The sequence below is a fragment of the Cucurbita pepo genome, chromosome LG17, assembly GCF_002806865.2.
Source record: "Cucurbita pepo subsp. pepo cultivar mu-cu-16 chromosome LG17, ASM280686v2, whole genome shotgun sequence".
NCBI lineage: Eukaryota > Viridiplantae > Streptophyta > Magnoliopsida > Cucurbitales > Cucurbitaceae > Cucurbita > Cucurbita pepo.
Genome location: NC_036654.1, coordinates 2,910,496 through 2,931,496, shown reverse-complemented (window position 1 = coordinate 2,931,496; position 21,001 = coordinate 2,910,496). Strand labels below are relative to the sequence as shown.

General features: G+C 34.3%; 2 protein-coding genes across 2 annotated transcripts; one reads left to right on the top strand and one right to left on the bottom strand.

Moving 5' to 3' along the window:
* Nucleotides 1-547: 547 nt before the first annotated feature.
* LOC111779072 (putative lipid-binding protein At4g00165) lies at nt 548-1,089 on the bottom strand. Its single transcript, XM_023659130.1, has one exon. It carries the CDS (start codon nt 1,046-1,048, stop codon nt 653-655), a length of 396 nt encoding a protein of 131 aa, XP_023514898.1. The 5' UTR covers nt 1,049-1,089; the 3' UTR covers nt 548-652.
* A 10,637-nt stretch (nt 1,090-11,726) lies between these two features.
* Nucleotides 11,727-14,338, top strand: LOC111779146 (scarecrow-like protein 6). Its single transcript, XM_023659222.1, has 2 exons — nt 11,727-11,891; nt 11,981-14,338. The coding sequence occupies exon 2, from the start codon at nt 12,050-12,052 to the stop codon at nt 14,162-14,164; it is 2,115 nt and encodes a 704-aa protein (XP_023514990.1). The 5' UTR covers nt 11,727-11,891; nt 11,981-12,049; the 3' UTR covers nt 14,165-14,338.
* Nucleotides 14,339-21,001: the final 6,663 nt, after the last annotated feature.

Genomic DNA, 21,001 nt, shown 5'->3' with positions numbered 1-21,001 from the left:
CAATCATTACAATTTTGATATTAGAACTATTTAAAATTTCTTATAAACTAACAACTTGATATCTAATTATAAAAAATATTTTAACAAAATGTATTATAAATTTCACTTGGGTTAGCCTAATAACAAACCTATTAAATTGAGTTGGATTGAGCCAATCAAATAATAACTTTCGACCAAACTTGAATCAAATTAATGTCGGCCTAAGCACAGAATCATTGAAAAGAGACCTCATTTTAAAACTTTGACATCAATAATTTCTTTCAAATTAGTGTCAACTAGTTTCATATTTTCTATTAACTAAACTTGAATCGAAGATATAAAAAGATATTATCAATGTATTAAAAATCTTCTTTTCTCGAACTCCTCACATAAAATTCTAGATCTGAGTATTGGGTAACAAAACTTAGATTACCTCTTCATTTATACCATCGTCTTTGTTTTATGCACGTTTGGTGTTACGTAGAATGTTGGATAAACAAATCTCGATGATGTCGGTTTTCGTGGCATAGTTCTACACCATACGGACCAACAAAAGAAAATGTTCATGATATAAAGCACATGAAAGTTCACACTCACTTTTATTTAATCAAAGACAACACAACCATCAAACAACAAACACTTGTGAAGCAAACAAAAACAGTTCAGTCTCTGACTAAGGACAAACAAAGCCTTGTGGAATACTTTTCCCACATGAATTTACAACCAAACTAAGAGCAATAGGCACATCAACGGTAACAACACCCAACACATTCGCCTTCAGCGCCGTGCACAAACACAATGCAGCCTCGAGATCGGCCAACCCCTTCAACAAAGTACAACATTTCTTGCTAGGTTTCGCTCCGATCTGCTCAGATATGAGCCCTAGCCAGCTACCGCAAACCCCTAACTTGAGTGTATCTTTTGGGCACTTAGCCTTCGCTATCGGTGTGGTAGCAGGCGATGGCTGAACCTTCGGAGAGCAACCCGGTTTGGCTGATGAAACACAAGCCAAAGCTATGATGTTCAACAAGGCTACAAGAGCCAAAGCCTTTGGAATTCTGAGCCCCATATCCAATATCCAATGTGTGTATAGCAATTGTGTGTTTTGAAGGTGTATTTATGGAGAGATATTAGGGTTTGGCACATGTGAAGTTTGTGGCTTAGAATTTAACTTTAGGGGTTGTAGTGATTGAATGGCATTGGTTACTGCACGCTGTCAGAGGCTATTTTCTCCATTGGCAGACACACCAAATTGTGGCTGCAGATAATTTGAGTGCATGTGAATTGTACAGAAGAACGTTATCCGTATTGGATTTTTTCTCAATGGCATTGGTTAATGCACGTTGTCCGATGCTCAACAAGTTATCTTTCAAGTCTGGTATATAAAATACATCGGTGATTACTTGCACAATCTCATTTACCTTAAATTTTACATTTCTTTACCCATCACAATCGTATTTAGTTGTCACTCAACTTCACAGATCGTTGAAACTTCTCATCAATATGATATAAAAGTTCTTTCTTTCCATACATGTGGTTGCTCTGAGTCAAGAAACCAAATGCCCTTATTTTCTTTTCAGCTTTCTTCTCATCTAAATAGGCTGTTAATAGCATCTCTTCGTTGGTTTCTGCATAATTTGCTCTGTCATTCTCCTTTTTAGGACACTCGTATTGGTAATGTTCTAATCCATGAGAGTGGTAACATTTCACCGTTGATCTTCCATCATGTGTGACTTTTAGAGCTTGTTCTTCCTCACAAACATAGAGACTACTTTGTAACTCATCAATGGTAGGAATCCAAATCATTAGACTCCTCAATCAAACAAACGACATAGTCGAACTTAGAAGGCATAGATCTTAAGATCTTTTCTATGATGTCAATGTTTGTCATCTTCTCTCCATGAACTTTCTTTCTATTGACAATTACAAGGGTTCGAACAAAGTAGTCTGACATTAAGTTTCCCATCTTCATGTGAAAAACCTCCCACTCTTTGCGAAGAGCTTACAATTGTGCACGTTTAATTCGAGTCGTTCCCTAGTACTTCTGTTTCAAGGAGTCCCAAATATCTTTGGCTGTTTCTTTTTCAGAAACGGGACAATCTAAAACTCAATTATAAAATTTATAAAATGTCAAACTCAAAAGGGTGACAAAGCATTTATTAATATTTTATCAAATTTTTAAATCACGATAACAATCAACTTTAAAATAAAATGCTTCAAGACACCCTCGCACGTTAAATTCCCAACAACACAAACAAACTCCTGATTTCAATTATACGAAACAAAATAAACAAATCAAATTAAATGCTATAGATTTCTTTTTTCTTCTTCTTTCATCCCTATTTTTGCTAATTTTACTCCATGTTTTAGCTCTGCTTCATGTAACTTTTTCAAATTAGCGTTAAACATTAACGCTACTTGGAATGTATGAAGCTTTGAGCGTAGATATTCAGACTATACCTCTTGTAACTATGAAGCCTTAGACATATTTAAGTCGTATTGTAGAAAACACATGAAGTCGTGGATGTGGGGTCAGACTAAATTTGGAATGTAAGAAGCCATGGATATTAGTTTTTAGACTACACTGCTTGTAAAGTAAGAAGCCTTGAGTGTTGAGTGTAGGTATTCAGACTATGCCGCTTAGAACGTAAACATGTTGCTTCACTTAAAATATGACATGAGTTTTAACTTAGTTGTCAAACGCACTCATCACCCCTCTTCTTGACACTTGCTATCCTTCATCAGCTTGCATAATCAATTTTTAAGAATCGATTAGTATCGCGATTTCCTCCTATTTATTTGAATTTTCAGAACTTTCTATATATAAATTCAATCAACTTGGTTTCCCCATCAAAGTGGTAGAGTTTTAATCCATCTTTACAAAGACATTTTTCTCGTAATTTATAATCAATTATAAAATGAAATAAATATGTCCAAAGTCGGTCTAAAAACTATAAATCTTACCGTTCTTGACGCATGCCGAAACGCTGACCTCCGATCTAGTTCAACTTTAGCTTCTTTCAATAACTTGTAAAATTCCTCTCGCAACAACATACTAAAATATCAAAATCTAATTAAAAAAGCTCTTGGATTTGGAGGAAAACCGAAACTAAAACTTGAAATCTTACCTCTTGATGTTTCTTGATTCTTGATGGAGTTGGATAATTCAAATGTCCAGATTGGGTCTCCTTAATGTTCTGAGAATCTTTTGTGAACGGTCCATGGTCGGATAACGCCCCCTCGTAGTCGGATGGAAGTATCCCAGTTGCGAAAGTGATGAGCTGATTGGTGATTTATTTAGGGGAATTGTTATTGGTCTTAGCTTGAAGAGAAAGTTTAGAAAATTTGTTAGTGCTTTCTCCCCTATCAATACAGTCACCTACTCTAACAAAAAGAATAAAAAAGCATAGTGCTTAAGGTTCTTAGTACAAAGAAATTCTCTCTTCAAGTTGTTTTTTGTGCTTCAATGATTTGTTTTGGTGTATTTCAATCCAGAGCCAAAACCAACACTTGATATCTGAGCTAGGATGTCAAAACAAATATCTTCAACATAAAAAGTCACTTGAGGTGATGTGACAACGATAAGCCGTGGAAGGGAGAGGAGTATAATGCTTCAGTACCCGTTACTCACAAAGAGTAACTACGCAGTATGGTCGGTAAAAATGCACGTTAACTTAGACTAAAGTGTGAGGGACACCATCAAGCATAGTGATAATATTGAGGAGCGTAAGGACAGGATGACTCTTGCTGCCATCTACCAAGCAGTCTTAGAGGATGTCCTTCTCATATTGGTAGAGGACTCAAGAGAGGTAACGTGGAAGATGCTGCAACCAATGCATGTGGGTGTGGAATGGATCAATGAAGCAATGGTGCATGCCTTGAAGAGTGAGCTCAAGGCTATCTGTATGAAGGATGATGAGTAATAAATGACTTTGTCATGCCATGAAGTTAGTGACGATTGTCACCGGCATCTGTTTGTTAGGTGACAAGGTGGAGAGATTTCCTTGTCAAGATTTTCTTCGAGTTGTCCCCCGATATTCACATTATATACATACATGCACATTCCTTCCACTTTTCTATTTCTTAAGTATAAGGTGTTCTAATCACTTCGCTACAAATTTAGAAAAAAAAATTAAATAAGACTAAATTTGAGAGAGAGAGAATTGGTGTTTTGAAAGGTTCAAGGATGGTTGGCTACTTATATTGTTAGTGGGCCCACCTTTTGGTTTGAGTTGCATGCATGAGGGGTGTCCCATTATCTTACCCAAATTGAATGCCGCCCACATGTACTCCCATTTTTATATCTTTTTTCCCCATAATATTGTCGGTTCTTTTTCCTTCTTATATTATTTCCTCCTTCGTAAAAGTTTTTCCTCACATCTAATCAATTTAAAACAGCTCTATAAAAATTATCCATGACTTCTCATTGGCGAAAGAACGATCGTCGGTAAGAAGAGTCCATCTCGAGTGAAGTACCTCGGTATAAGTGAAAAAGAATTCGAAGGATGAAGGCAAACTGGTTCAAAATTTCGACTAAGGCGAACCAAGTAAGTGACCTTACTATCGGCTCGATCAGAAGACTTGTCTTATGTATGACGGCACGTGCCTAGTTGCCCTTGCACGTATCATTTATGTTTTATGTTATATGATGATATAATCATGTTAAATGATGATATAATGATAATATATGATAATGTGATGATAATATGATAACGTTATATGATGATGTATATAAGATGATGATGAGTCCAGGGAGGGTGCGAACCGCATGGGGATCCACACTCGCACGTGTGGGTTGTGTGTAGAGAAGTATTACACATCCAATTTTGATTAGATTTGAGGCCACCTCCTATGATAATTTTAACGATAAGTCCCTAATCATGAGTTGCATGTGTTTGATTCCCTGACCCCAATAGTGAGGTCACATACTGAGTATTTCTAAGCCGTGTGCTACTTCTATTTCAGGTATAAGCAAGGCATTCTGTACGGCCGACGATAGCATCGCAAGTTAAGACTATGGCACATGCATAGAATAGTGATATTTTATTCCTTATTCTTTAGGTTAGGATAGAGTGTTTTAAATTTTATTATTTATTTATTTCATTTAGTATTTTGTTACGTTGTTTTAAAGATGTTTTCAAACAAGTCCATGACAAGATTTTATAATAAAGTTTTAAATGTTTATTTCCGCATAAAAACATAGGTTATAATTACGATAATAACTTTAGGTTGGTAGAAATCTAAAGTCGTTACATTTAGATAAACTATTCATTTTTTTTTTGTTACATAACGACCTGTCTTTTATACATAACATTCTAAAGTCTGTACTAAAACATGTGGAATAAACACCTCACGTAGAATACGTTTATAAATCAAAGGAAAATGTTTTGAATTCATAACAAGAGAACAAACTAACCTAACATTTAAAAATTTAAGGTCTCGTTAAAGCGTTAAAACCTTAATCGATAATTTAACACAAAATCTAACATAAAATATGTAATGACCTACTTTTCGAAAACCCTAGACTAACCCGAGTTCATTATTATAGCATGCTCACATCATTTAAAGTAGAAGAATAAAAAATGCATGTGTATAGTCAAATTGCAAAAAGAATAGTGGTCGGTTTCCTTGGGGGTGGTTGGGCTTCATTAGCTCGATTGACTTTTTAGATAATTTTGGATCATCCCATAATAAAGCATAAAAAAGTCAATATAGCTTACTATTTTAGACAAGTTATAATATTTAACAATGTTTAGGATAATTAAGTTAGTTGGCTCCACGAACAATCTCTTCGCTCAATTTTTTACAAGAATGGAATATAATAGCTAAATTTTAATTTTAGGTAAGCTGAACATAGGAACGATAAGCTCGGGTATGTTTAGGAGTTCCAAGTTAAGCCTAAAACTTTAAGTGGATTCACTCTCTAGGTACATCATGTCATTAGTTAAATTAAGGAAATAGGTGATAATCATTATCAATTTTGATTTTTTTAAAAGATATTTATAACGACACTAGATTTCTATTAACCTAAAATTACTACCGTCATTATAGTCTATGCTCTTATGCAGAATTAACATTTGAAATTCATCTTAAAATATTGTCATGGACTTGCATGTTTGAAAACATTTTTAAAACATAAAGAAATAATAAATAAAGTACGTAAAATATTAAAGGTAAAGAACATCATATATAACCTAAGACTAAGAAAATAAAATATCACTATCCTATGCACATGTCATGGTCTCTAATTGTGATGTCGTCCATGGGTGCCCTACCTTTACCTGAAATAGAAGTAGCACATGGCTTGAATATTTTAAAAATACTTAGTAAGTGACCCACTATTGGGGTCAGGGAATGCAAACACATGCAACTCATGATCTAGAAATCTATTGTTAAAATCATCATAAGTGGCCTAAGTCCGGACAAATTGGATGTGTAGTACTTCTCTACACACAACCCACGCATGCGAGCGTAGATCTCCAGGCGGTTGCACCCCCTAGACCCAACATAGTCGAGTTAACTGTTTATAGCGACGTTCGGAGCTCAGCAAACCCCTGAGTGTCATGCGAGGCATGATCATTTCATCATCGTGTGCGCATCCGTACTCATCATCATAAATGAGAAAGTAACCCGATGTATATGTACACACAAAATGCATAAGGTCCCTATAGTTTTCATTTTTTAATTGTGCTTATCACACAACCTTCCTATATATCATTCACACATTACCTTAGGTAACATTCTTGTATTGGTCTTCATACGTTAATTATCATTAACATCAATTAGGGTTGTGCCTTAGAAAATTCGTCGTCATAATGCATAATAACAATTAATACATGGGCATCATCTTAATACGAAATATCATCATATTAAGTCATCTCATCATCATACATCTTACATTATCATGTTGTCATGCATCCTCATCATCATGTCATCATATCATGTACATCATCAAATCATCATATAACGCCATCACATCATCATCACATCATCATGTAGCGTAAAACATAAATGACACATGAAAGGGCCACTGAACATGTGTCGTCATACATAAAAAAAAGTCTTCTCGAGCCGATAGAAGGTCACTTACCTGATTAACTTAAACTATGGTCACTAATTTATCCTTAATGAAGGTTTAATTTCGTCATTTGAAATTCAAGTCAAGCCCATGACATCAATTTTTTATATTTACATTTTAAACAATAATTTAATATCGGTTTGAAATAATTTATAGTATTTTTCTTAACATTCATAAATAAAAATGGATAGAAAAATAGATTACAATAAAATGATTACCCACATGATAGCACTTCATAGACAAAATGATTACCCTCAATAAATTTAGACCAAAACATATTTCAAATTAATCCTCAAAACATTCGGTTTGTTTGTGTTTATGTCTTTTATACTTTTTAAATGTTTAAAATTCTTTATTGTATTTTATTTTATTTATTTATTATTATTGTTTTCAATAAAGCTTACAAATCCGACATCCACACCGCCTCCAAAAAAATAATATATAACCCTGTCACCACATTATCCATTTTCCAAATAATTCAATGTAAAATAATGTAAAACCCAAATTATTACTTTTTCTAATCATTCTTAAACCTATAAATTACATTAAAATATTTTGGGATCAAACAAAAAAAATCATTTTAAAATATTCTATAAAATAGATTCAATTAAATTTTTTAACCTAATAAATATCTCAACTTTCAAATTTATATTTATTTTATCTTGAAATTTTAAAAATTATTAAACTTTTAAATTTTCAATTAAATTTTCTATCTACATCTTTTAAAATTCACAAATTTACCAAAGTTATATTATTATTATTATTTTATTTAATTAGTCCATTTTAAACATTTTTAATATTTTAAAGTTTAATAATATAAAAATTGGAAGTAATACGAACTTAAAAATTTGAAAATTACAAGCTTAGTCCTCAACTTTTTACATTTTTAATTTCCATTTTATATTTAATAAATTTCTAAAAAAAAAAAATTATTTTCGTATCTAATAAATTTTTTACTCAAATTTTTAATTTTGTGATCGGTAGATATTCATTATTTTTAGATTAAATATAAAATTAAAACCTAAACCATTTATTAAACATAAAATAAAAAAAAAATATATATATATATATTAAACCGTCTTATTGGATATATTTTAAAACTTTTCAACTTTTGAAAACGAAGGCATGTGGTGTTGTTTTAACACTTTTACTAAAATGCCCCCAACCATACGTTTTTTTTAATAAATAAATCAATTAAAGAAAAACTAAATTAGGCAGTTTTACCTTTGACCTTCTCGTCAGTGTTCTGCACTTTGAAACTGTCGTAAGCCAGATAGGATAGCCCACAGAGCCTCCACACTCCCCACGCGCTAACTTCGCACGTGTTCTGCACTTTCCCAGTTATGATTATGTTAGATCATAAACGGCTAATTATGTTATATTGATCTTAGAACCTAGATTTCGATTCCATAGAATATTAGGTTGACCAGGTATCTCGTAAGGATAATTAGGGCATAACTCCTATTATGAACTAGCTACGAAGGGTTAGGGTCTAATTGATACATAGAGTTAAGTTGTCAACCAAACGAAATCCCAAAAGTGATAGAGGGTATACTATTGAGGTAGCTATGGTTGTGCCTAGTGTGGAACTATGGTCATATACTGTTATACCCGAGTGGGGGTGTGAACAGGCAACTTATTGTCTTAGCTTGGAAAGGTGATATGTCAAGTAGTTAACGGTTCCTAAGACAGGTAGTTTACTATTGTAACTCGAGGAGGATGTACAAACAGATAGATTATTGTTTCCACCTAAAAAGGCGATACAATAGGTAGTTTACTAATCTTATGGGTAGGGAATGGTTGCCCGACACCATTAGGGAGAACCTTTCAGATAGAACCTAGTAGGCAGACACATGTGGAGTACGGTTACTGTTTTAAGAGAAAAGGGTTACCACATACTTATGAGATTTACCCTTGGCATTTTCCTATGGGCCACAGGGGCTCGAGGCACAATTAGCACAAAGTTGATGAGGGACCTAAGAAAATGAAAAACATAGAGCTAAGAGTATCGAAAACCTTTAAGTTATGAATCAATACGGAAATAAAATGATAGGTCTCATTCACGATGGTATGTGTTTGCATCTAACCCCAATAGTGAAATCATTTACTTGAGTATTTCTTAAAATACTCAAACCACGTGCTACCTTTATTTCAAGTAAAAGCAAGTAGAGACTATGACACATGCTTAAAATAGTTGTGTTTAATTTCTTAGACTTTAGGTTAGAGTAGGGTATTTTTACTTAATGTTTATTTATTTTGTTTAGTACTTGGTTATGTTGTTTTAAACATGTTTTCGAATGTATAAGCCCGTGACAGTATTTTATGTTGAAGTTTCAAATGATTATTTTCGCACAAATGAGTACTTTATGCATACAATAGCAAATTTAGGTTAAATAGGTTGTTACAGGAACTCTTAAAGCCCTAGGTATAGGCATGCACGCTATCATAGGGGACACATGAAATTTCAAACATAGTTCAGGATCAATATGTTCGTTGACCATAGGACTCCACAAGTCTTCCAAAGAAGTGTCTAAGGGACAAGAAATAAGAACCATGAACTAAGAACCAAGTAAAAATCAAGAACCCAAAACCTCAAAATCAAGGTCCTTGGTTCAAAACTAAAAACTTAAGAACTCAGAATCTTAGACCAAGATTCTCAACGTAAAAACACGTATGTACTAAGAACTCATGACTAGAACCTGAGGACCGAGGTTCTTAGAACAAAAACCAACACATGTATCATGATCAAGAAAATAGTGGTACTCTAGCATCTAGTATGGACACGATTAAAAGCTTACAATTAGATTACTTATTGTGTCTTGGACTCACTCTATATTTTCCATGTGTTTCATGTGAACAAGGACGGGAATTTGGTGCCATAGAGAGTCAAGCCTAGAGAACTAGAACCTCCACTATTGTTGTATCAATTTTCGTCATTTGATTAGACTCTAAATGAACAACCCCATATCTTTTTCCTTCACAGACATCTAGTTTGTACTATAGGGCAAGCCTTGGATGTAGAATCAGACTACATCGCTTATAACATATGAAGCCTTGGATGTAGGTTTTCAGAATGTATCATAGGACAATCCCTAGATGCAGGTTCAAACTACGTCACTTGGAATGCATGTGAAGCATTGAATGTAAGTTCAGACTGTGTCAGTTGGAACGTATGAAGTCATGAACACAAGTTATCAGGTTCATGACTAGTACCGTAAATCATAAAGGGAGTGTTTTGAAACTTTATTTTGATGTAATATAAGTATATTGTATATTATGTTTTAAATTCTATTTGTTTTACGTTGCCATCTTTTTACATCATTGAATAAGCCAAAGTCAAGACGTTGAGACTGTGCCTTATAGTAATGGTCCGTGATTTGATGCGTCGAAAAATGGGTCGTTGTATTAGCATCAATCGATGTTGATTTCATCAAAGAGCTTAAACAATGAACTCCTTTTAAGTTCCCAAGATTATGGATAGAATGATTTAGTAGAGTTGAGGTAGACAATATCTTTTCGTAAAATTTATTATAACACCATTTTCATGTCGTATAATTTCAAATTTCTAAATCCAATGTAACTCGACTACGACGGATGCTTATTGGACGGATTGATCTAAGCAAAGATATTTTTAAAATAATAGTTTGAATAATATTTTTAAATTTATAAAAAAAATTAAAATATCTTTGGAATGAAACCCGACTATATTATTTTAAAAATATCTTTAAACTTTTAAAAATATTTTAAAAAAAAAGTTAAAATAGTATTATCTATAAAAGAAAAATCATAAAATTTTAAAATCAGAATTAATATGGATAAAATCGGTCTGTTTATACCTCATAAATTATTCTCCTATTTAAAATTATTTTTTTGTGTTTAATTAAGATACTAATAAAAAAGTTTACGGGTATTTTTAAAATATATATATATATATTTTTTTTTGTAAAGTAAGGTATTTTTAAGTCATTAAAAAAATTTAAAGATATTTTTAAAATAAATTATTAATTGTTTTCATTATTTTTAAAAAATTTGTAAGTGAGTGAAAATACAAAGTTATTTAAAAAATAAAAATAAACATTTTAAAATGGGTTAGGTTAAAAGAGAATAAATCTACAAATAAGTATTTTGAATGTTTTTGAATTAAAATAAAATAATCCCACCTCGAGAATCAAAATTTGGACATAAACCTAATCAATATCATAAATGAATCAAAATAATTTAAAAATGTTATAAAAAAAAGGTTATAAAAATAGTATTAACCTATAAGATTAATTATTTAGAAGTTGAAAATATATTGAATTATTTTCATTAAAATACGATAAGTAAATAAATATTTAAGAAAAATTAAAAGCTTTGGAACTATACATAAATACAAAATTTAAGGATTATGTTTAATTCTTTAATCTTTATTGTTTCATATAGTGTCGACATATTCAGAATTTTAAAATTATTTTACTCATTAAATAAATAAAATAAAATTTATATTTAATTTAAAAATAAATAAATAATAGAGAGAGAGAGATAGAGAGAGAGAGGTAAAGTCTATCCGATTGAGACCCTCTGCAAACTCCCTTCTTCCACGTTAACATTTAATATTTACAATAAAATAATTAAAAATAAAATAAAAAAGCTAGAGAGAGAAAGAGGGGGAGAGAGAGAGAGAGAGAGAGAGAGGCACTTTACCACTTTTATATGTTGCACGCATCCATGGCAGAGAACAGAAGGAACCCCAAAGTTCACAAGCAAACTCTTCTTCCTTCTTCATACCAAACAAGAACAACAAGAACAACAAGAACAGGAACAAGATCAGCCCAGCAGGAACCAACATTTGAAGGTTTATTATCAACAATTTCTTCTAATTTTAACTCCCTTTTTGTTAATTTCTTCATCTCTCTGATTTTTGTTTCATTTTTTGGGGTTTAGATCTTGCAATCTCATGCTCTGTTTGATTGGGTTTGGTTCGTATGATTATTACTTCTGGGTTCTTCCTAGATGAAGGCCATGTCCTTACCCTTGTCTTTTGAAGACATTCGTTCAAATGGGGTATTGAATTTCACTTCTCTCTCCGATTCTCCGCCGCCGCCTCCACAACTCCGCCGTCACAACTGGAGTTGTGGCACTGATAGTACCAATCTGCTCAAAGATATTTGCTATGTGGGTGCTGCTGAACCCACCTCTGTTCTCGACACTCGAAGAAGCCCAAGCCCTCCCACTTCCTCTTCCACACTGTCTTCGTCTTTCGGCGGCGGTGGTGGTGGTAACGCCTCCACCGACACTGCAGTGGTTGCGCCCCCATCTTCTCTCACTCAAAACCCTTCTCCTTTAGACAAATGCGGCGGCGGCGGCGGTGGTGGCGCCCTTGGAATTGATGATTGGGAAAGTGTTTTGCCGGAATCCCCTGGCCATGGTCCCTCCGTTCTTGGGTTAATTATGAGTGATGTTGAAGACCCATCTCTGGGATTGAATAAGCTACTGCAGAGCGGAGGCGGCAGCGGCGGCGGTGGTGGTTCTCATCTGGACTTGGACTTTTCCGGTGTCGATCATGGTTTCGTCTTCGAACCGAATACTCTCGCCGGAGAATCTATTGTAGACCCATCTTGCAACGATTTCCATAACGGGAGACTGTTTCCTGGCGTGTTTCAGAATCAGAATCAAATGATGGAAGCGATTGATGAGAAGCCACAGATTTTCAATTCTCCCCAAGTTATGATGAATCAAAATCAAACCCAGTTCACTCAGAATCCGGCTCTGTTTATGCCTCTGCCTTATGGCTCCCCTGTTCAAGATCACCATCAAAACCACCACCACCACAATCTGCTGGTTCCGCCGCCTGCTAAACGGTTCAATTCGGGTTCAATTGGGGCTAATTATCAAGAAATTATGAATCGTAGACAGCAACAGGCACAACAAGTTCAAGTTCAGATGTTTGCTCAGCAGCAGAGGGCATCAATAGCAGCAGCTATGGCAAAACAGAAAATGGTGGATGAAGAAATAGCAAATCAACAGCTCCAACAAGCCATTTCCGACCAGCTATTCAAAGCCATAGAGGTAATCGAAACAGGGAATTCTGTACTCGCGCAAGGGATATTGGCGCGGCTCAATCATCATCTCTCTTCCCCCATCGGGAAGCCCTTTCAAAGGGCTGCATTCTACTTCAAGGAGGCGTTGCAGTCACTCCTTCAAAACCCTTCAAATCCATCCTCCAATGTCATCTCCTCCCCTTATAGCATCATTTTCAAGATTGCTGCTTACAAATCCTTCTCTGAGCTCTCCCCTGTTCTTCAGTTCGCTAATTTCACCTCTAACCAAGCCCTCCTCGAGGCCTTCAATGGCTTCAATCGACTTCACATAATCGATTTCGATATCGGATACGGCGGGCAATGGGCTTCTTTGATGCAGGAGCTTGCCTTGAGGAATGGCAGTGGGTGTCTCAAAATCACAGCCTTTGCTTCGACTTCCACACATGACGAATTTGAGCTTGGTTTTACCCAAGAAAACCTGAAGAATTTCGCTAATGATCTTGGTATTGGGTTTGAGCTAGAAATTCTTAACATGGAGTCTTTGAATTCTGGTTCATGGCCATTGCCACTAAATGTTACAGAAAATGAGGCGATTGCGGTGAATCTCCCTGTTGGTTCGTTCTTCAACGACGCACTCCCATTGCCGATGGTTCTCCGTTTCGTGAAGCATCTATGCCCAAAAATCGTTGTATGTGTTAACCGAGGGGGGAACCGAATGGATGTGGCGTTCCCCCAACGTGTAATCAATGCGCTGCATTGTTATTCAGGGTTGCTTGAATCAATGGATGCAGTGACTGTGAATATGGATACCCAAATGAAGATGGAGAGGTATCTACTGCAACCCGGCATCGAGAAGCTGGTGAGGAGTGGTGAGGCTTGGAAGGAAAGGCTGCCTCCATGGAGATCTCTGTTTTTATCATCCGGATTCTCCCCATTGACATTCAGTAACTTCACGGAGTCGCAGGCCGATTGTTTGGTGCAGCGAACGCCGGTGCAGGGATTTCACGTCGAGAAGAGACAGTCGTCGCTTGTTTTATGCTGGCAGCGAAAGGAGCTCGTGTCGGTCTCCGCTTGGAGGTGTTCATAGGATCATTTGTCTCGGTTTTAGTTGTATGATGATCATCAAAATTGCCGGGTTTTTTTTTTAATTTTTTTCTTATCCATTTGGTTATGGTTCAACAACAACGGTTGCTAATTGTGTATGTGCTATTTGCTCTAATCACGACTCTCTATAATAGTATGATATTGTCCGTTCTGACCACAAGCTTTTAAGGCTTTCCTTTAGCTACCCAAAACGGCTCGTACCACTAAATTAACTAAATTGAAATTTGCTTCAAAATGAAATTAAAATTGAAAAGGCCGTACGCCATCATAAGTACGAAAAAAACCCGATCAGACGACTGTGACGGCGGGGGCACCATCCATCTCCGAGAACGACATCTCCATCAAGCTCCAAGCCACGTGTATGGTTGATGCGTGACTTTGACCGGCGCTTCCCCCACAGTCATCTGTCCTCTATATTATTTAGTATTTATTTATTTAATTGTTTGTGGGGCCCACAACTGTAATGTTGCCGTCGTCTGAATCTGATCAGCAAGCCAATGAGGACCGTGGGATGGAAGGCCCAACGTGGAAGCTCAGCCGTGTGATTGAAGTAATCAAAGTGTCAATAATTCAGTTCTTTACTAACTGATTTTATTATTTATAATGTACATAAAAATATTTAATTAAAAAATTAAAGATTTATAAATCACTAATTATATTTTAATGGATTTTAAAATATTAATTAGCTCTATATTAATTAACCGACCATATTGACTATCTCCAAATCATTAGCCTACTAATATTTTAAATTTCAATTATTAAATTTATTAGTATATACAATTATATAAGGCAAATTGAAATGCACCCATTTTATTTATTTATCAGTCAAACCCTTATTAAATTTTGCATATTTATACCGGTGTTAAGACATATAAGGAAAGTAGAACATAGTACCTGTTATAAAGGTGTTAAGACCTTTGTTTAGCAGACGTGTTTTTAAAATTTTTAGACTGATAGTGAAAGTGTTAGAGTATATATGTTTCGATTTTGAATATATATGTTTTGGAGTAAATTGAAAGTTTAAGAAGTAAAAGATTTATAGTTGGGATTGTGTTTGATTTGTTCATAAGTAAAACCACTTTGTTGAAGCTTTTGTTGTTCTTTTACCTTTATCCTTCTCTCTTTTCTTTTCCAATCCTCAAAGAATGAAAAGAAAAGAAAAGAAAAAGGAAACAAAATACCTTTCTTTTCACTTGGGGAACATAGATTCTAATTTCCAAGATGGGAATTTCATGTTTATATTTATATGCTATGAATGAAATGAATTTATAAGAGATTATGCATGCATATTTATCGAGTATAATAGTATAATATGTGAGAAATGAATATGAATGAGAGTTGTCTTGCATGATTTATTTACAATGAAAAATTATGAGGACCTGATGCATATTTGTATGTTCATGTGTATTGGGATACTTTCTCTTTATGATGAGTATGGACGCGTACACTATGAGATGGAAATAATCATCATCTTTCTCATGATGCTACGATGGTCACTATTCTCTTCGAGTGTCGTGTGTAGAGAAGTATTACACATTCAATCTGTCCAAACTAGAAAGTCACCTAAGAGAAGACAACTTTAAATGATAGATCACATTCATGTTGCATGTGTTTGCATTCCTTGACCTCAATCGTGAGGTTGCTTGCTGAGTATTTCTTAAAATACTCAAATTTTGTGCTATTCTTATATTTCAAGTAAAAGTAAGACACCTCTGTACGGTTGACGGCAGCGTCACATTAAAGACCATGAAACTTGTGTCATGGTAGTTTCATTTTATTTTCGTAGATCTTAGGTTAGATGAGGACATCCTTTTTAATTTCTCTTTGATTTATTTATATTACACATTGGTTATTTCATTGTATTGTTTTAAGACTTTTAAGGCAAACCTATAACTCCATAGAATCATTTTATGAATGATTTTAAATGAATGTGTCTACATAAAAAAAAGGTCACGTCATGCATATTGTAGCGTCTTTACTTCAATAGAAAATTAGGATCGTTATAATTCTTTAGTCTCACCCGAAAATTTTCTTTTTCAATAAGGTTTTAAAAAGTGAATTGTGAAGTCATTTTCAATTTTGAAGAATATCTTTTATCTGTATGTGCTTGAAATCGTGCAAAACTTGCTGTCAATGACATTGATATTGATGCAAAGCCCCATGAACCTTTAGCTTCAGTTACTTTCATTTAGCATATGAGAAAGTGACCTTTCTCTTCTCTTCTCTTCTCTTCTCTTCCTCTTCCCAAAAAACCAACCAAATCTCGAGCATTATTTCATGTTAAGTCATACAATCATACACAATCTTATGATGTCATCTCACTTTTACTCGTCGTTTTGAGTCGTAAATCGAGCCGAAGAACAAGCAAAAAAAGGAAGAAAAAAAAGTGGGTTTTCTTTTATTATTCTCTCCCAAAAACCCAAATTCAAAATTGATGTACACAAAGCCATTGTTGGAAGAAAGTAGATTCCAAGAAAGAGAGAGAGGCCAAAATATAAAAGTTGAACCATTTGCTTTTGTTAAATGCAAAATGAACTTTAATTTGTTTAGCAATTATCACATTATGATACCAAAAAGGAAGGACTTTTGTAATGGAGAAGCCTCCTAGGAGTGAGGGATTCAGGTAAAGATATGGTAAAGTGTGAGAGACAGACAGAGATTTGGCAGCTTTAGGAGTCTCCGAAAAATGAAAGAAACAAACAAAGCTCTCTTAGTTGAGTTGTACTAATGACTTGTCAAATCCCCTTAATATCATTTTTTTTTCTTAAGAAAAAGAAAGACAAAAGGGTTTTGATTTTGTGGTTTTAAGAATATTAAAAGTTGAGAAACTTTAACCACAAAATCAACCAAAGTGTGTTGTTTTTGTATTTTTCATGTCAATTGAGAAACCCATTTACAAAGCATTGGGGTTTGGTTAAAAAGAATCCTATTCTTTTTCCCTTTACTTATTTTACATATCTTTTATACACGCTCTTTATATTTCTAAGTCAGCTTCGAAAATGTTTATTATTGAATTATTGAACGAGAATATCTCACTTTTGTGTATTACATGAAATTAAACGTGAATATATTAAATTTAAAAGGAATAATGAAAAGGGTTAAGCTAAACGAGATATATAAATATGATTTTAATAAAAGAGGATTAGATCACGATCTCGATAATACGAGCGTAAGAAAGTATAATGTAAAAGTGGGTTAGGGAAAGCCTTTGGAAAAAAGGAAAATGGTGAAATATATGTACGTGGGTGCATGCTCGTGTGCGTGTAGAAAGAAAAAGTTAGGGTTTCGGGAGATAAAATAATTCGCCTCTCTCGCTTTTATTATTATTATTATTAAAACTTTAATAGATGCTTGGCCACACCATACCTTTCTCTCTTTCTTTTAGGTTAGAGTCAGCTTAGAAACAACGCGTTGTTAGCATTTTTGTTTTAAAGTTTTGTTGAAAAAGTTATAAATATACGAAAACCCAAAAGTAAACACTCATATGATTAGGAAAGGCCAATAATTGTAGGCCCTCTCTCTTCTACATCTGTCTTTGTTTTTGGAATTTTTAATGAATACTGTTTTGTTTTATTATTATATGGTGGAGTTTTGGCTCCACAACACTTTTGCATGGCTGAGTTGGCAACACTCTATTTCATGTTTTTTTTTTTTTTTTTTTTTTGTCTTATTTTTAATGAAAAAGTAAACTCATTCGATTTAGTTTGGTTTGGTTTTGGTTTTTTCGGTCTCTTTTCCATATAATTGTACTTCTTTCTTAATAGAATCGTAATCTTTTAAGTCTTATATGCGTAAGAGATTGAAAAGAGAGATTTTTTAGTCGATTGATTTTTTGAAAACTCGGTCGTTTTCGGTTTATGGAAGGTTTTATTTGAATAGAAAGATGAATATGTTAGGGTATGGAATTTTGTGGTTGACCCAAGAGAGGTAGAGAGAAAGAGGGCAAATTAAAAGAGTTGATTAAGCAACCAACTTAGTGTGAGGGCATGTGTTTAGGAATGGAGGGTGGGTTTGGCAAATGATTGGTGGAATTTTAATTTGGTTTACATTAATTCAGCTATCAGACACAACATTGACTTTGTTTATAATTTTGGGTCTCTTAAAAATATATGTTGGGTCCCTTAAACCCTTATGATTAAACATAATGTTTGATAATACAATTATATGTTTCAACATGGAAGGGTAAAAGAAGAATCATTATTTTGATCAATCTCATTCACGTGCATTTTAAAAAATTATGTTGATGTAAGGATCCAAAAAAAAAAATATATTAAATTTAAAAGGAATAATGAAAAGGGTTAAGCTAAACGAGATATATAAATATGATTTTAATAAAAGAGGATTAGATCACGATCTCGATAATACGAGCGTAAGAAAGTATAATGTAAAAGTGGGTTAGGGAAAGCCTTTGGAAAAAAGGAAAATGGTGAAATATATGTACGTGGGTGCATGCTCGTGTGCGTGTAGAAAGAAAAAGTTAGGGTTTCGGGAGATAAAATAATTCGCCTCTCTCGCTTTTATTATTATTATTATTAAAACTTTAATAGATGCTTGGCCACACCATACCTTTCTCTCTTTCTTTTAGGTTAGAGTCAGCTTAGAAACAACGCGTTGTTAGCATTTTTGTTTTAAAGTTTTGTTGAAAAAGTTATAAATATACGAAAACCCAAAAGTAAACACTCATATGATTAGGAAAGGCCAATAATTGTAGGCCCTCTCTCTTCTACATCTGTCTTTGTTTTTGGAATTTTTAATGAATACTGTTTTGTTTTANTTGGGTCTCTTAAAAATATATGTTGGGTCCCTTAAACCCTTATGATTAAACATAATGTTTGATAATACAATTATATGTTTCAACATGGAAGGGTAAAAGAAGAATCATTATTTTGATCAATCTCATTCACGTGCATTTTAAAAAATTATGTTGATGTAAGGATCCNTTCGATTTTACGCCCTCTTTTACTGTTTTATACCCTATGTTTCTTCCTCACCCTACACGTTTTTTCCAACGCCAAGAATATGCCAATGACCTTCAACCACACCTCACAGAATCCACCTGCAAAGAAAAATAACATGATACAGAGGGAAAACGAGGGAGAAGAAGAAAAGAGGGTTGAGTTACCCCACATGAGCACGATGCCAACAACCACCCATTGAGACTCATGATGTCGTATAGTGTAGATAACACCATGGAAGAGAGGACTAACAAGCTACGGAACACCATGATGCACACGAGTGATTACTACTGAACAGTGTTGTAGCTTTGCCAATCAAGAGGATAAACTGATTGCTAGTGCAACTCCTTGCGCAGGTACGGAGGGAGATGAAGGGGTATATTAGAAAAAAGAATGAATGTGGAGGTTGTGTCACGAAAATGATGTAAAGATCAAAACTACAGGGGGACCTCATGCATTTTGTGTGCGCATACCATGACACAACGCATAGGGTAGTTGAAGTTTTAAAGGTTTAATTCTGCACATGAAATTAGATGATAACGACGGTAGAAACTTTAAGTAAGTAGAAATTTAGGATCGTTACAGTTGATCTCTTATATTTTAGTAAAACATTACTCATTCCTATCACAGTGATCGAATATGAACCTTAACGAAACATTGATATATATAGATTCATTATTTTATATCATTACCAAATGTACTCGAACATTTACTAATTTGTTAGTTAGGCTAAAGAGTTGACCTAAAATTTAGGTTAGATGCATGTTAATCGAAATGGGGTGAAGTTTGGTAATGGGTTCGCATATTGGTTGAAAAGTAATGATTGTTAGTTCAAGAAGTCAACGTAGTGAAGCCAAAATGGGCAACGAATCAGTACTTATTTGTAAGCGTCTGACAGCAAATTGTTAAAAAAAAGAAAAGAGTTTGTATGTTTTGATTAAGGAGTTGACTAAAACAATAATATATGAATAAAAAATTGAAGTAAAAGGGACAAAGCATGAACATGCAAACTCAACATCAAACTCATTGTCAAAGCCAACTATTGATTATGGAGCACGGAATGGTGGGTACAAATCCATTAAAATACCTCCTGAAATTGACATGTACCTAGCCTCTCACGTTGACATTGCATTGCTGGCCTCCTATGTGGCCACTACTATTCATATCATGGCATGGAATGACTCTCACATTCGGGTCGTTGTGGGGTCTACTCCAACCGTAGGCGCCACTTGATGTGGCGTTGCTAGGTCAGTTTGAGTTATGAATTCTTAAAAAATCGGACTTCTTCTACCCCTGTCTCGGGAGGTCCTTCTCCTCAAAATCCACTTCTACGTCTACTAAGTGACATGATTTATAACCCTCAACACATAAACGTACTATACATAGCATTATATCACACATAGTTCAATCATCAATAGCATTCTACATAACCATTTATTATCTTTCATATGATGTACCTAATGATGATGGTGCATCAGCGGTGGGGCAATAAAAACACGTTGAGCCTACCTCGTAGGATGGTTTACAGAATCTATATTCTATAAGCCTAGAGCTATGATATCAACTATAATGACCCTAATCTAATAGCCTATGTTTCTTCAACTTTCTATCCCATTTATGATTCTCATTCTTAACATATGATGTACCTAATGATGATGGTGCATCAGCGGTGGGGCAATAAAAACACGTTGAGCCTACCTCGTAGGATAGTTTACAGAATCTATATTCTATAAGCCTAGAGCTATGATATCAACTATAATGACCCTAATCTATAAGCCTATGTTTCTTCGACTTTCTATCCCATTTATGATTCTCATTCTTAACATGGTATCAAAGTTTCTCATTCTTAACATGGTATCAGAGCA

What these genes read in the sequence shown, in the direction of transcription:
- LOC111779072 (XM_023659130.1), bottom strand. Translation starts at nt 1,048, where the DNA reads ATGGGGCTCAGAATTCCAAAGGCTTTGGCTCTTGTAGCCTTGTTGAAC.
- LOC111779146 (XM_023659222.1), top strand. Translation starts at nt 12,050, where the DNA reads ATGAAGGCCATGTCCTTACCCTTGTCTTTTGAAGACATTCGTTCAAAT.